This window comes from Scomber japonicus, chromosome 4 (genome assembly GCF_027409825.1).
Source record: "Scomber japonicus isolate fScoJap1 chromosome 4, fScoJap1.pri, whole genome shotgun sequence".
NCBI lineage: Eukaryota > Metazoa > Chordata > Actinopteri > Scombriformes > Scombridae > Scomber > Scomber japonicus.
Genome location: NC_070581.1, coordinates 26,421,050 through 26,435,997, shown reverse-complemented (window position 1 = coordinate 26,435,997; position 14,948 = coordinate 26,421,050). Strand labels below are relative to the sequence as shown.

Here is a 14,948-nt window from a genome sequence, read left to right as displayed (position 1 = left end):
AGCAGAACATTGACTAAATTGAGTTTGATTTATTATTACATGCCATCTGTGTTATTCTTTCCAAAGTAAAATAGCATATTTCTAAACCTATTTGTGAAGTGTTGTGAAAATGTTACTGTCAGCACATAATTGTTCTGTGTGTGGATACATCTGAAGAGCCCATTTCAGTCATGGTTCAGTTTTATTTCCTTTTGACTCATTTGAACAGAACATGTTTCTTTCATCCATGTGGCATAGTTGTATAACCAGGGAAGCCTCCACTTTTAGATTGCTCTAGTTTAACATACTTGTGGGCAGCCACATCAAATCATTTATTCATGGGGCTTTCTCTCTTAGCTTTCATTACGACTGTGGGAAATGGAACATATACTGTATGAAGGCATCTCACAGCAGGGATGCTCACCATGTGACACTTAGAATATTGCATTTGTCTGCAAAAAAACAAGATGTGATGTACAATACACTGTAAAGTTCTCAGGGCATTTATTTACAATAAAAACAACAACAACAAAACATTCATTTCATTGTAAATCCTGCTGGCTGTCAACTATCTCCTTCACTATCTACCATCCGTGTGTGATGATAAGGCAACTGAAATGATCAGCAGGATGAACTGTATATGATTTTCCCTTTTACAGAACAGTCTGAATAGCTTTTAAAATAATTTCATTCTACAAAACTCTCTCAAAATAATAAAAGGTAAGGGTAGTAGATAATAAAACATCAATAAACTGTTAACTTGGCAGTTCTTCAAGGTGTTGGTCGATCACATTTTATATCAATGGCCTATATATATTATACACTATGTACTCCAACTAAATATATCTATTTACAAAATCAGTAGTTGTATTTGGAGTAATTTTCTCATCTTAAAAGCAAATAAATATTCACTGTTTTATCATAATTGCATTGCAAATTTACTGCACTGAAAGAGATTCAACCCCTGAAAAAGACAGAGCTTTACAGATGACAACATTATAATTTACTCCAAAGCAACATGTACAGTCCAAGCATATGACAAGATGCTGAATGTAGTCATCATAGAGGTACAGTATATCAGATGCACGCCATAAATGCCACTCCAACTGGAACCGAATCAATAAATAAAGACATATATATTAGAAAGAAAAATCAACTCATAAGAACATAGAGATTGGTCTTTGCATCAACAGACAAGACAGAATTAGCAGTTAAATCAGTCATTGGTGGATATATCCATACATTAGTAGACTATATAGACAGTACTGTAGCATGACTGCATTGCACCATAGCTTCTTCAGAAACAGGGGTGCTTAAAAATAATTTTAAAATGATTCTGACCAACACTGTTTTACAACTGATCTAATATTCCCGTCGTATAATTGAATGCAGAACATGTGAGGAAAAGAAGTGGTGTAAAATGATCTGAAGGACAAAGAAATTGCATGTTTAAATTTTAAGGCCATTTCATTTGATTTATTTATACATTGCTATCTTCATGGTAATCTGTAGTGTCAGCTTTGAAATCTGCTATTATGTAAATTTTGGACAGTAGAGGAAATAGTGCAGCCACTGTCAAAGAAAATAATTTGCTGCAGCTTCACTACTTCTATTTGGATGTTACCCAGAAAATAATCACATTAAACAGAACAATGCTATATTCTATATATATTAGATTGGACATTCTGTTAGAAAACTATTATTTGGTATTGTGTATTAGAGATCCTTATAGAGCCAAAACCTTTGTTGATTTGGTAAAACCATCCAGGCAATTATCTTCTCTATACTACAGCAAAAATCCCTCTCACAAAGAGATCAATGGCACTGTCTTTACCCTGTTTAGCCAGCACACCCAGGCTTCAACAACACAAACTAAACCAAAGTAATATATTTTATTAATAAAAAGATTCAATTTGTAGTTAAAATGTGTGCTTTTAAAACAAAGGTCAGGTGAAAGAAAAAAAAAACCAACAGCAACTAGGCAACAGATGTGTGAACAGGCAAAGAAAAGAGTGGAAGGAAACAACACTGTGCAAAAGCTGGACTCTCTTTGTGCGTCTTCCTCTCCAGTGTCCTCCAGGTCTCTGCATACTTTGCACTCTGGCTTTCACTGAGCAGCAGACTGACCAGACTCTCCCTGCTTTTTCTCCTCTTGCTCGTCGTCTTCCTCCTCCTCATTGGTCGTGGCGAACGCCCGCACTTGTCTCATCTCCCAGAAGGACTGTGACTTATGGGAATGCTTTGGGAATGAGAGAGACGTCTGGTTAAAACCTGCTACACAGATGAAAGTGTTAGAATATATTATTTTATTAAAACATTTAAATGTGTATTTTGCAGTTTTGTACGCTGCCAAAATATCTATATGTCTTGGTTTGGCTTATTCCTCAGTATACAAGCAGCATTTGGTTCCATTTCAATGTATGCACAGGAAATCTGCTGCATCTGTCCATAGCTTAAATCCATGGATTGAGAGATTACTGAGGGAAGTCTAACCTGAAGATGGAGATCCAGGATACAACCAGGTGGGTGGAGCTAACAGTTCTGCACACAGAAATGCACAAACAGCAATAAAATAACAAACAGAGCACAGGATCAGCAACAGCACAGGAGAAGCAATGAAGCGACGAAGAGCAGTAAAGCCGAGGTCACACACTACAGCTCCAGTTAAGAACCTATTTGGTGCTCAGTTTTACAGGAGGGTATAAAACGTTTCAATGCCAGTGTGCCCTGTACATCAAGAATTACTGCTAGCTGGCAGTTTAGTCCAAGATGGGGTTGACTTACCGATGAGGACTGATGATCGTGTGGTCGTTCCAGTTTGATACGGATGTCTGTCCCCTTCCCTCGTTCAGGTTTACCAGGTCCTGCAGGATCGTGTGTGTTTAGTAAGTCATATACTGTATGCTGTATGTAGCCTTTACATTTCTTCATCACAACATTAAATCTAGCATCAGCTAAGATATTGACTCATGAAAGGTAACCTCATTATTTGTTACAACTTGCTTCACATACAACTAGCACCCCACCTCTCTCACCTGGGGAGCTACTGCGACTGGTGGCACTGGTGCTGCTAATGCTGTCCTCGAGCCAAGTGCTGTAGGTGAAGGAGTCTCGCTTGTGTGGCGTTCCGGCAGACGACAGACTCTCCTGGGGAGTGCACAGGAGGAGAGAGACACAACAATAACACACATGCATATTAAGCCTAAAAGAAAAAGAAATGTCTTAAATGCACTTTTCTCACATACTCAATGTGTCGCTCACCATGCCTGTATCATAGTCCTCTGTGGCCTCTGTTTCATTCTCCTCCACCACACTGGCGAAGCTGCTAGCGTTGGAGGAGGAGCGGGAGAGGTCGTGACCCTCTGGGATGGATGGGGCCCTGCCACCGAGACAAGAACTACACCCTGGGTTAACCACTTTCCAGCACAGCCACACCTGATTTTAACTTATGCATAGAGCAAAGTCATCAACATGCTGCTGTGGCAGCAGAGGATAACCCGGCTTACACAAACACAGGTATGGCAACACCAAGTATGAAATGATCAATATTCATGTGATAGGGCTGTAAACTGTCTATTATACACACCTGTTCTTGGTGGTTGTGAGAACCTCAGGAGAGCTCTGATTGGACGAGTTGTCAGATTTGGGGTCTTGAGAGACGTGACCGCTGTCAGGGGTTTTCTGAGTGCTTGGAGAGTTTTCTCTGCTATTACACAAGAAATATGGCAGAAAACATCAGTAAATCAGGGGTAACATAAACTAAAGCAACTGGTATTTCTAACAGGGGCTGTAAATTATGAACTTTAGTTACAAGGCTTTAGCTATACAAAATATAAGAGATAGAACAAACAAAAAGTATATGGGTACACACAAAAATAAATACAGCAGTCTTGTGCAATAACCCTTGTGCCCTACCTCTTCTCCTGGACTTCTTGAATGTTTTCAATACCGATGGCACTGCTTCGCCTGGAGCTGAAAGGACCAGACTTTTTCCTGGTCGGGCTTTTCCCCGGGATTATCAAAGACTGAAGGGAGAGAGGCAAAACAGTGTCAAGATCCTTGAGTAATGTTAAGGTAATCTCAAGAGCTGTTTATTTATTACTGAAGGGAGTTAAAGGTTGTTTTGACCTAATCATTCAAATTCCTCTTATTTTATTAATTTGGAAAAACGCTTTTCAAAAACATGTCATCCTGAATTATCAGGCTGAGGAGTAAGTGCTTCCTTCGAGTTGTTACTATGATGAAAAAAAAAGTTAAAATATGCACTTAGGGGCTTAATGTCAAGCCCCAGTGCCAGTCTTTCAGCCAGAGCAGAGCACACTAAGGCGGGAGATGAAAGATGGATTTAAAGGCTACAGGGCCAACCACTAAATATGCTTTCTCAGTGACTGCTTTGTTCATTCAATCTCCCTTGTAAAGCTCTCAAAATAAGAACTTGAAAAAGCCTTTTCATACAGTCTAGCTTCAAAGAGCAGGAGGATTCTTTTTTCATAATTTCTCTGTAAGGGGGACATTAAATCATTAATATTCATTATTTTTAAACAAACAGAGAATTAAGCATACTGGAATTAAAATACAGAGTAGTCAGAAAAGACTACAGAAGCCAAACACACACTGCAATAAAGCAGATAGGACAGTGGGAATAAAAAAAAAATCTACAATAATAGCCAGTGGGGAGTCATGGGGGCACCTTCAACTAGGATTTTAACATTGCTTACTACGTTAAATACACATTGGAGTGCTGAAATGTATAGAGAAAAGTGTTTTGCCATGATGCAGTGAAGCCATGCAGACAAAAAAGGAGGCAAAGAAGAGAAAGTGAGTAGTTAGAGAGTAGTTAGAATTAGACATGAACCTCTTCTACTGTTCCTATTCCTATGGCACTGCCTCGACGTCCATATTTACTGGGACTTTTGCCTGGGACAAGCAATGACTGAGCCAAACAGAAAGAGGGAGAGAGAGAAAGACAGAGAGAGATGTGATGATGACAGTTGACAAAGGGGAGAGAGAAGGGTAAACGGGGAAGAGAGAACATGAGATACGTATATATACAAATATATATGAGATTCCATGCAGTCAGTCATGTTGTTCAAACAAAATACAAAGCACATGTTAATTGGAGAATAGAGACAGGGACATTTTGGCTCCATGGGTGCAACACAGGCAGCTGAATGGGAGGGAGAAATGATGAGCCAGTTATGTGAGCTATAGGCCTGTGAGAGAGAAGATGATAAAGAGATTTTTTTTAAAACAGCAGGGGATGACATAGAGCAAGTTAAACATTAGGTTAAACATGGAGTTATATAGAGTTATATTCATTAATATAGTTTGTTATGTTTAATCGTGGTTAGTTACTCTAGAAGGCAACCTGTGATCGAGAGATACAAGATTAATGTATTTAGGATGTCTGTTTCAAATATATGCAAGACAATGATTTTACTTCCATACAAATCACAGAATTTAAAAAGAACACTCCAAATATACGTCAGACAAGCAGTCATATGCATTATTACTGTTAAGTGAGGACCTTGTAACTACAAATTTGAGGAGTTAAATGTTTTACTTTCAACTGAAGGAAGAAAATGTAGTGTTTTCAGAACCAATTACTGTGTAATCTTCATAATATTGACATTTGGAGATACAAGGTTTTCACCTGATGATAGAAATATTCATAATCACAATCAAAAATGTTGTGTGATGACCAAACAAAAATCCACAAGCATTAGCTTGCATGCACACACACACACACACACACAGTCACACACGCAGGACTTAACCTACATTCATTAGAATTCAAGTGAGTATTTGTGAACAATGCAGATGCATGAGGCATTTTGTTAACGAGAATACAAGGAAAGAACAGTAAGTACTATAGAAGCAGCTTTAACCCAAGGGAGAAATTCACCATGTGTCCTGCAAGTATTCAAGTCTGTGAGTGTCAAGTCACTCCATCATGTGGTGGCAGACAATGTGCAACCGTTGCAATGTGAGAGCCAAGTTTCAGACCCAGGCATAAATGCTCCAGTTGACCAAGTGTGAAGCCCTTCAGTTAGTGCAGCAGGCAAGTGAGAGAAGAGGCATGAACTCTAGTAGAATTGCTAGGGGAGGCAGAGGGAGCGAAATTGTCCTCCCTGAAGGCCAGGAGGCTGTACTTACTATCCCTGGGAATTTGGGGCTCTCTGCTGGGTTGTGGTTAAAGCTGCCGCTGAGGCTAGTGGAGACTGTGTGCGGCTTCTTGAAAGTAAGACCCATGGCATCCATAGACTGGCTCCTGCTGCGGATCACCCGCTACAGAGAGAGACGAGGAGGAGGAGATACATTCAGATGGTCCTGACCTCTGTGACCCCTCAGCATCGCTGTGCGGCGCTACAGGCCAAGAGGAGCCTCGGGGCTGTCCCTGAACTCTGACCACTACAGGCAGAGAGCACTGGCCTGATGCTAATCCTGACAGACAAGGAAGCGACAGAGAACACTGCTAAGCTTTAGGGCCTGGAGGGGGGTTCAGATGAGTCATTATGTTTAGGTAGGTAGTAAAAGAGAAGGGAAAGTAGAAGGGCCAAGTGGCTTGCAGATGTTTGACCAGAGTTTAAACACAGCCAGGAGAAGTTTAAAGCCCAGCGGACCTCTTTGCAGGCAACAGAGTGGAGAAGCAGACATATCTGATGGTGGAAGAAATCTATCAGTTCCCTTTGATATGACATATGAAGATGACCGAATCACATACACACTAAGTGAACAGAGACTTAACACTGAAGCATGCGGAGAGCACAGCAGCAAAAAACAGCTAGGAAGCGTGTGGAAGAAATGCTGGGAAGCAAAGAGTTGGGTGTTCTAGCAGGACAAAGCAGCAGAGCTTTTTTTCATTCAGAATAATAGAAATTGAGAAATATTGAAGGCCTTTACAGCCGGCAGCTCGCATTTAGACAAAAACAATCCTGAAATTCTCTCCCATAACTCTGATATTTATAATCTTATAATGACAGTTCTGTTTGTAAAAAGGGTATCAATCTTCACATCTAACTCTCAGTAAGAAAGCAATTAAGTGCAATTTCCAAAAGTCTGAGCTTGAACTGAAATTGCTGTGCCGTCTATGTAAATAATAGTGTTCCTGTCTTAGAGCTAGCATAAGTAAAATGTCTTTACAAAGGAATTTGTTGCATACAAGTTTTAACACGTATTATCTTGCCTATTTTTTTCCACTGAAGCAGAATTTTGTAGGAAGTGAAGCTGTTAGTTTGAAGCTCCAGCCTCTGCTGCTGCCGCTCCAGTTACCTTGAAGGACTCAAAGAAGCCCCCTCCTCCTCCACTCCCATTTTCCAGCTTGTCATCTTCTCCACCAACACCCATCATGGCTTGGCTGTTCATATGGAGCTCCTCATACAGCGTCTCTAACAAGGCTGACCGTGTTCGTTCCTTAAACACAAACACACACATACACAAAAAGGGAACTGATATAAAAGGAAGACAAATGATAGTGTTCTGGTCAGAAAGCATTAATAATAAGAAATGTATTAAACATCTTTTAAAAACTCACCTCTAATTTGGCAAATTTCTCAGCTTTGTAGCAGGCGTACTCTGCATTGATGAGCTTAGTGAAAAGAAAATCATGGAATTCAGGGCCCTGGAAAAAGAGGAGTGGAGAGACATCATGTTGGACACTAAAATATAATCATATGCCAATGGTCAGGTTGACAAGTTTTCCTTTCTCTTACTTTTCTAAAGACAGGAGGGTTTGGGAGGGCCGGGCCAAAGAAAGGTACGTCATCCCGTGCTGTCACTGACACCTGAAGAATTAACAGTGAGATGAAGTTTAATAATCACAGTTTATACCAGGAAGCAAAGTCAGCCCATAGTGAGGGGAACAGGTCACCTTATATAGAATGTTATCAGAGCAGGGGTTGATCACTTGGACCACAATGTAGGCGTGGAGAAAGTTGGAGGCGATCATGTCCGGTACAAAGGGAGTATTTTCTTCTTGGAATACGATGGCCACAATATCGTTCCCTATGTGCCTCTTTCTCTGCAACTGCAACACAAGAGCCACAAAGCAACTAAATTTGATACTCTACAGACAGTTATTGCAGGATGAAAGAATGCCGATGCCAAGTGTTGGATGATATGTATAAATGTAATTTGGTTATCTGCAGGTTTTGAAAAGCCATATCTATGTATTTTCTAGGACATAGTAAATACCATTAATGATTTGTTCAGTATGTAGACTATAGAAAAGATAAATAATATGAATCTAATTCTTTCTCTTCATGTTTCCCATTTCCGGTCTCACAGCTGAAGCATGCAAGTTTTTGAAACACCAGCAGGGAGTGCTGTTTCCCCCGATGACAGCCTGAACAAGCACTGCTTGTCTCCAAAGAGCCAGAGCCAACAACACCCACTACTACCGGGAAGACTGAACATATAAACCTTGCCTCATCTGCGTTTGTGCAAACCACAATAGCAAATGGTGTGCTATCTTCTGCTAATTAATCAGTGTTTGTGTGAGTATGTGAGACAGAGTAGGGGGTGGACTCGCTTGTGTGAGCAATGCAGTGCTGCATCTCTGCTTTAAATCAATGTGAGGGAGGAGTGCTGCTCACATATGCAGACACTAAAACATATTTAGAGTGATTCATGTTTACTACAAGTGGGTTGTTGTTTTTTTCTCTGCAAATATATGCTTCGGGTGCGTGGCAAAATAAAATGGAATATACAAAATATGGTACTATGATACCCATGGGGAACCAGTCTGACTGCTTGTACTGAATTATGAAATGTGTGTTAGTCTGGTATTGTATTACAGTACCTGCTGGGTGTCCCCCTCTGTGTAAGGCAGCTTTGTGGACACATGGAACATGACCTCTTTGTTGCGGTAGTTGCAGTACACAGACTCTGTGCCAGTCTGCCCGTGAGTCACATCTAACCCTCCACGAAAACTGCAAGCACACAGAACCATGTCTAACAGGATATTCTCTGCCATAACTGCAGTACCGTCATTGCAGTACCGTCATTACAGTATTGAGCATGATAAAATGTGAATTGTGGTAAGAATCATATTTTTGAATATCACAGTTAGGTCCTTACCCTTTAAAGTTGTGCAGCTCAATTTTCTCTCCTAGAAACTCCAGGAAATCTACAAAGGCAGGACTCTCTTCACTGTTTCCAAATAGCTCTTCCTCTGAAGTCTGTAAGATTTGCATACTTGAGTGTGAGTAGTGACACAATGGATATTTACTGCAAAAGATCTGTAGGGTCAATAACTGGAAGCAGGATGGATAAGTGTATCAAATGAGTGTTTGGCGCTCTTGTCCAAACACACTGCATTTGCATTTGAAAATAAGCAGGTGACCTCCATCGATTATAGCAGTAGGTTTAACAGTAGAGCTAGGTTACTTGAATGCTTGTGTAATAATGATCAGCTGAGATGAACAGCTGATTATCTGTTGTCAGCAACAGAAGTAGTGATGCGAACACAAAAGCTTGCCTGGCCACAAACACATAGAAGAAGCTCCCATTGCTTGTTGAGCATTTCCATTTTGTTTCCCTTTTGCAATACTCAACCTCAGCCTTTCTCCACTTAGCACCTCTCCTGGATAGAAAATGACCTGAGGGATGAGCAGAGGACCCTCACTGTCTTTGTGAGAAGACCCTTGGCTCATTTACAATGTACTTAATAATGTATTCAAACTTCTGCAGGCTTTAAGAGATCAACGGTGCAGATCTCTACACACGGAGGTCTCCATTTGAAGGTACAAGTGCCCTCAGCTAAGCATTCAATAGCTCTTCTGCCCCCCCACAAAGTGAACAAAAGCGCTGTGATTGCAGCAGAAAATGAAAGGGAGCATTGAAGACAGCCACACTGACTGGGCTGTATTGAAAGCCATAATTAAGACTGAGGAGGACTCAGCATAGTCGGCTTCCTTGAGGAAACCAGAAATTACAATGTATAGTGCATGCTCATTGTTCTAGGGCTGAATACAGTGTATTTTTAAAGTACATTGAGACTTTATAACTCACCTGTCCAAATTTTTGATAAATGACCCCAAACTTGAAATTGTTGCTTATCACTTGTTCATCAAAGGTGACAATAAGTCTTGAAGCCTGTAAAAATGACAGATATGAGAAGAGATACTAAAGACTGACAAAGACATAGAGTATACAGGAGCTGCAGCTGTACAAACAAAAGTAAATCTTACTTTTGGATAAAGGACAGGAAAGAAGCGATCCACGTTGACCTCTTCACAGACAAGCTTGGATTAAAAAAAAAGAGGAAGAAATGGTCAGAATGATATTTGACACTGTCACAACAGACAAATCTTTTGCATATGTACATTGTATATTGCACATTTTACACACGTTCAGTTGTGCATCATCATTCAAAACAATCCCTCTCACCTTGGCCATTTGGATCACATTGGGAAACTCTGTCAGACAGGAGATGGGGATTACATCATGGTAGGTTTTCAGTTTGGTCCTGGCAAAGTCATAAAACAATCAGTGTGGTCTTAAAACCATATAATGTGATAGAACAGTTCTCAGATGGGAAAGAGATGATGTGGTACGGACCATTATCAAACTTCCCCACCCTCGCCTCTCTTTGCCTTCTCTCCCTCCCTCCCTCCATCCATCCCCACCCACTCGTTGGCCTAAATAGTCCATCTGTTACTCCACTGTGGAAATGACAGAGCTGTTGACACTCTCTCCAGCTTTATGACTCTTACGATAACACCAGTGCCCAGAGGATGTGTTTATTCAGTCTATACTGGGTATTTCAGGAACAAAAAAGTGGATTATTCTGCATTTATTTCCTGTTGATCATGAAAGAGGTTGTGTTTTGCTTAATCTTACGCATTCAGATGCCGATCTGCACAACATAGATTTAAAGATTACATTTTCTCTGTAAATTAAGCCACATTGTACTGAATCATGTATGCATAATGAGAGTTACCTGAGCATTAGTCGGAGATGTTCCTGGTCACCAATCACATCGTACTTTAAAGAGAACACCAGATGTCCAAGGGCACTGTCTACTGAATAGTAATTAAAGTGTTCCTGAGGGCACAGTGCAAGGATGCAACCATTAGTATTTGCCATACGCAGACACACACACACACACATGTGCATGCTCTCTAGTCACGATCTTTCCAACCTGAGTGCCCCCTAAGTCCTAAGTGTCAGACAGAGAGGTGGGTCGCTGTTAGCGTGTTTACTCCTCAGGGATTCACTCATTGCTTATTCATTTCATAACTATAATGAGCAAGACGTGAAAATGATTGTGAAATATTCTATGAGAGTAACGAGGCTCATTTGAGGAGGAAGGAAGCTGTTACAAGGGGGAATTCATGAATATTACTTTGGTCATATCACTTTTAAGAATTTGTAGAACTGACTTAAAACTGACATAAGAAAATGTACGTGGGTAATGTATGAACTAACTAACTAACTAACTAACTAATTATGGCTGAAAATCAAATTGAAAGCATACAATGTATTAGATTTTAGCTGAGATAAAGATGAAGATGCACAATCTAAGATAAGATGGGAAGAATAAGCTTAACTAAATCAGGATTGGGAGGAGATCAACACATACAACTACTGCACCCAGTTTCTGGAGAAAGTAGGCATGAGAAATACTAACTTGATCACACTAATTCAACAAGCTAGACATCATTTATCAGTGACATCCTAATGATAAACAGGATATGGTGGAAACCACGCTTTATTTAATTATAGTTTTTGGTTTTGCCCAATGTCCAAAACGTTCTGAGAAAAACTGAACATTAACACTGAAACATAGAAATTCAGTGTAAGCATGATACATGTACTGTGTATATATAATACATTTTATTTTTGATATTTAAATTCCTTCTTTGAAACTTATAACTAATTATGGTGACACAAATCATGTTTATGCATTCACGACTAGAAGTAATAGTGAAAATTCAAATCATACACTGAACATTTAAGTTAAGTGGGAATTTCCATCATTGTTGAACATGACAGGAGATGGAAGAAACAGTTCATTATGATAATGAAATATATGTGTCCAAACTTGTTTAATAGACCTAATTATTATGTTTTAAGAAATAAATATGTATTGTACTTGGATGAACCCGCACTTGTCTCTTTTTGTTTTCCTCTCTTATTGTCAGGCGTCTGGTCTTTTTATATTTTGTGTCTTGCTTATGTCATCTTTTTGTTTTTGTTTTTTTTTTTATTGAAAGGTCATTTTAGAGCTTGCTGTCACAAATATATATAGTTTTTAGTTTATTCATTACATTTTTTTCGATTTAATATAGAAAAAATGCAAACGTGATCTCTTTCTGTGGTGCTCAAAGTGGCTCACCTTGCCCAGGAAGTGTTTTCGGAAGAGTGTAGCTGTTGTGTTACATTCCAGCTTGGTGCGTGTGCTTGGGGACAAAGGCTGCAGCTGCTCTGCGTCCACTGTGTCACTCAGCTCATGATTGGTTCCCTCAATCCAGTAGCCTCCAAACTGTGGCAGGAGGATGAGAGGAAAGGGGCTTTTTCTCCCTAACACCTGTTCCAAAATGTACAGAATGGAAATTTAAAATACGTTATTTTGGAAGTATAACAGAGAATAAGGTACAGAAATAAACACATGGAAATCTGCTGTGTCCCACATGGACAATAATGAAATTAAACTTATTTCTTAGCAATTCACAAGCACTAATAATGAAAAGTGCTACTGCAGCAAATATAGACATCATAATACCTCATGGACACTTGGGTAGGGAATATAGTCCTCCTCAGTCTGGAAAAAAAGGAGAGAAAAAAATGCTTTCTTTCCTCATCAAAGAATAAAAATAACCACACAGTCCAACTCTATAATCCCAAGGGTTACTGTTTCAGAGTAATTACATAACTGTTATGCAATGACACTTTTTCAATTACACAAGAATAAGTTGTCGATGCATCGTACATAAAAGTCTTTTGAGATGTTGCATTACTAATATTGTCATCATTCTTTGTTAGAATTCAGTCTTTCAGTCTGCAGAGCACACAATCAGAGGGTATATGATTGAATCCTAACTAACCCTGCTGGTGTAAAAACAATGTCATGACATGAGAGCATTTTACTGCGTTATGAATAATACTGTGCTCCTGTGTGCTGAAGCAAACAGCCTATCTGGCAGAGCAAGATATGGTGGAGCAGTCATGAGAGAATGACCACATCACGTGAATAATACTGGATCTCCACATGGAGAGTCATACCTTGAGTGGGGGAGGAAAGGTGCATCTCTGTTCATCCATCCTGTTGCCCTACGAGAGGAGAGTGTGAGATAAGAAAACCAGGGGGAGAGAGAGAGAGAGAGAGAGAGAGAGAGAGGGAGAGAGAGAGAGAGAGAGAGAAGGCATTTGCTCAGTTATCAACACAGCAGATGGTTTTACTTTCAAAAAACCTGAGTCAGTACAAATACCTAAATTCAAACACTTGTTATTGATTAGGAAATACAAAAAGGCGACATATAGCAGTGTAATAATTGTGTTCTAAATGAACACCCAAACTCAGAGAAATTTATCAACCTCATTACATAATGACACAGTTTCCCCAGGAGGTACGGAGCAGGCAACATAGCAAAGTCAAAGAGGGACAGATGGAAAAGTACAAAAGGAGACACATTACGTAGTCAGAGAGCGGATGCCAAGAGACAATTAAAGTATGCTAAAGAGCAGGCATTGGGGAGTGACTGAAAAGTCTGTTATCACACAGAAGAAGTATGGTAATAAGACCTCAGGGATTAAAAAGATGCAGAGCTAAGTGACAGTCCTACACTGAAATACCCTTTGGAACTGAGCTCTGTGTGAATATGTGAGTGTGTGCGTGTGAAAGAGAGTGAGCAAGAGAGAAACAGATGCAGTGATACTAAATCAGGGCTTGGTGATGGCACCTGGCGTTGAGGAAGATGATACATCCTATCAATATACTGTCCGACTGGGGAAAAAAAATACACCTCCAACTAAAGAGGTATATTTCCTTTCAAAATATTCAGTTATGCCAACAAATACTGCCTGACATAAAACATATTATGGCCATTGAAAGTTATAATGAGCGTTTAATATTTCTGAACTACAGTGAAAAAAAAAAAAAGAACCACTGTGTACTTGATTACTTATGCACTAATTGCTAGCACATATGCAAAAAAAACATATAACATATAATTTGTCTAAGTTTATCATGAACTTCTTAGCTCGTGATGTGTGTCGGATTGCATGATTAAAACAAACATCCCTCTGAAGCCTTCAGAAACCAGGAGACAGTTTTTGAGGTGAGATAATAAGCTCACAGTGCTGTCAGTCAGTGTTACAACCAGAATGTTAACAGAGACGCTGAGAGGCACATATAACGCTCTGACAACTCTCCTCTGAAACCATCCAATTCAATATCCTTCTCATGTACAGAAAGATAAGTATTGTAGCCGAGGAGAGGGCCAAACAGCTGCAGGATTAGGAAGAGACACACCGACTGGTTAGTTGCTTGGTGAGTAGAGCTTAGAAAAGCTGAGACAAAAATAAAATGTATCATCTTACCTGCATCTTTTCAATCATTTCAAATAAATCTGTGGTCTGGAGAGAGGAGAGTGAGATGAAAATGTTTTGAGTTCATTGATGTTGAGGTTAATTTATTTCTACAGCACTGAGTCCGATTGCTACAGTTCAACCCTGATTTATGGTATAGAGAGGAACCTTCACACTCCATCCAGTAACCGGAAAACACAGATATTTAACTCTTGAGTTTTGTTGATATTACTGTTTTACTTCCTTTTTGAATATTTGCTCTCTTATCTTGTGATCTCATGGAAACGTCATGGAAGTATTGGGGAGGTAACACTTCCTCTTTGCTACCAAACGGGCTTGCACAGGATTAAAAAACACAGAAATGTCTATAGTGTGTTGTTAGTACAACAAATAAAGAAATTATTCATGTTTCATGTGTTATATGGTCTATGCATAAA

General features: G+C 39.6%; 1 protein-coding gene across 6 annotated transcripts in view; it reads right to left on the bottom strand.

Moving 5' to 3' along the window:
• Positions 1-466: 466 nt before the first annotated feature.
• Positions 467-14,948, bottom strand: part of LOC128356821 (rap1 GTPase-activating protein 1-like) — a 40,633-nt gene continuing 26,151 nt past the window's right edge. For 4 of the 6 annotated variants that reach the window (XM_053316968.1, XM_053316973.1, XM_053316970.1 and 1 more), the window contains 23 exons: positions 14,524-14,559; positions 13,207-13,254; positions 12,707-12,745; positions 12,320-12,511; positions 10,922-11,025; positions 10,369-10,447; positions 10,170-10,223; positions 9,991-10,074; positions 9,058-9,158; positions 8,780-8,909; positions 7,850-8,005; positions 7,692-7,763; positions 7,514-7,600; positions 7,252-7,392; positions 6,136-6,267; positions 4,835-4,912; positions 3,895-4,004; positions 3,566-3,685; positions 3,241-3,376; positions 3,015-3,126; positions 2,764-2,843; positions 2,473-2,520; positions 467-2,218 (listed from right to left, as the gene is read on the bottom strand). In XM_053316968.1, the coding sequence (XP_053172943.1) occupies positions 2,512-2,520; positions 2,764-2,843; positions 3,015-3,126; positions 3,241-3,376; positions 3,566-3,685; positions 3,895-4,004; positions 4,835-4,912; positions 6,136-6,267; positions 7,252-7,392; positions 7,514-7,600; positions 7,692-7,763; positions 7,850-8,005; positions 8,780-8,909; positions 9,058-9,158; positions 9,991-10,074; positions 10,170-10,223; positions 10,369-10,447; positions 10,922-11,025; positions 12,320-12,511; positions 12,707-12,745; positions 13,207-13,254; positions 14,524-14,559 (2,100 nt within the window). In that variant the 3' untranslated portion in view covers positions 467-2,218; positions 2,473-2,511. The remainder of the gene's footprint in view (positions 2,219-2,472; positions 2,521-2,763; positions 2,844-3,014; positions 3,127-3,240; positions 3,377-3,565; positions 3,686-3,894; positions 4,005-4,834; positions 4,913-6,135; positions 6,268-7,251; positions 7,393-7,513; positions 7,601-7,691; positions 7,764-7,849; positions 8,006-8,779; positions 8,910-9,057; positions 9,159-9,990; positions 10,075-10,169; positions 10,224-10,368; positions 10,448-10,921; positions 11,026-12,319; positions 12,512-12,706; positions 12,746-13,206; positions 13,255-14,523; positions 14,560-14,948) is intronic. The other 2 variants (XM_053316971.1, XM_053316972.1) reach the window with 1 other exon arrangement.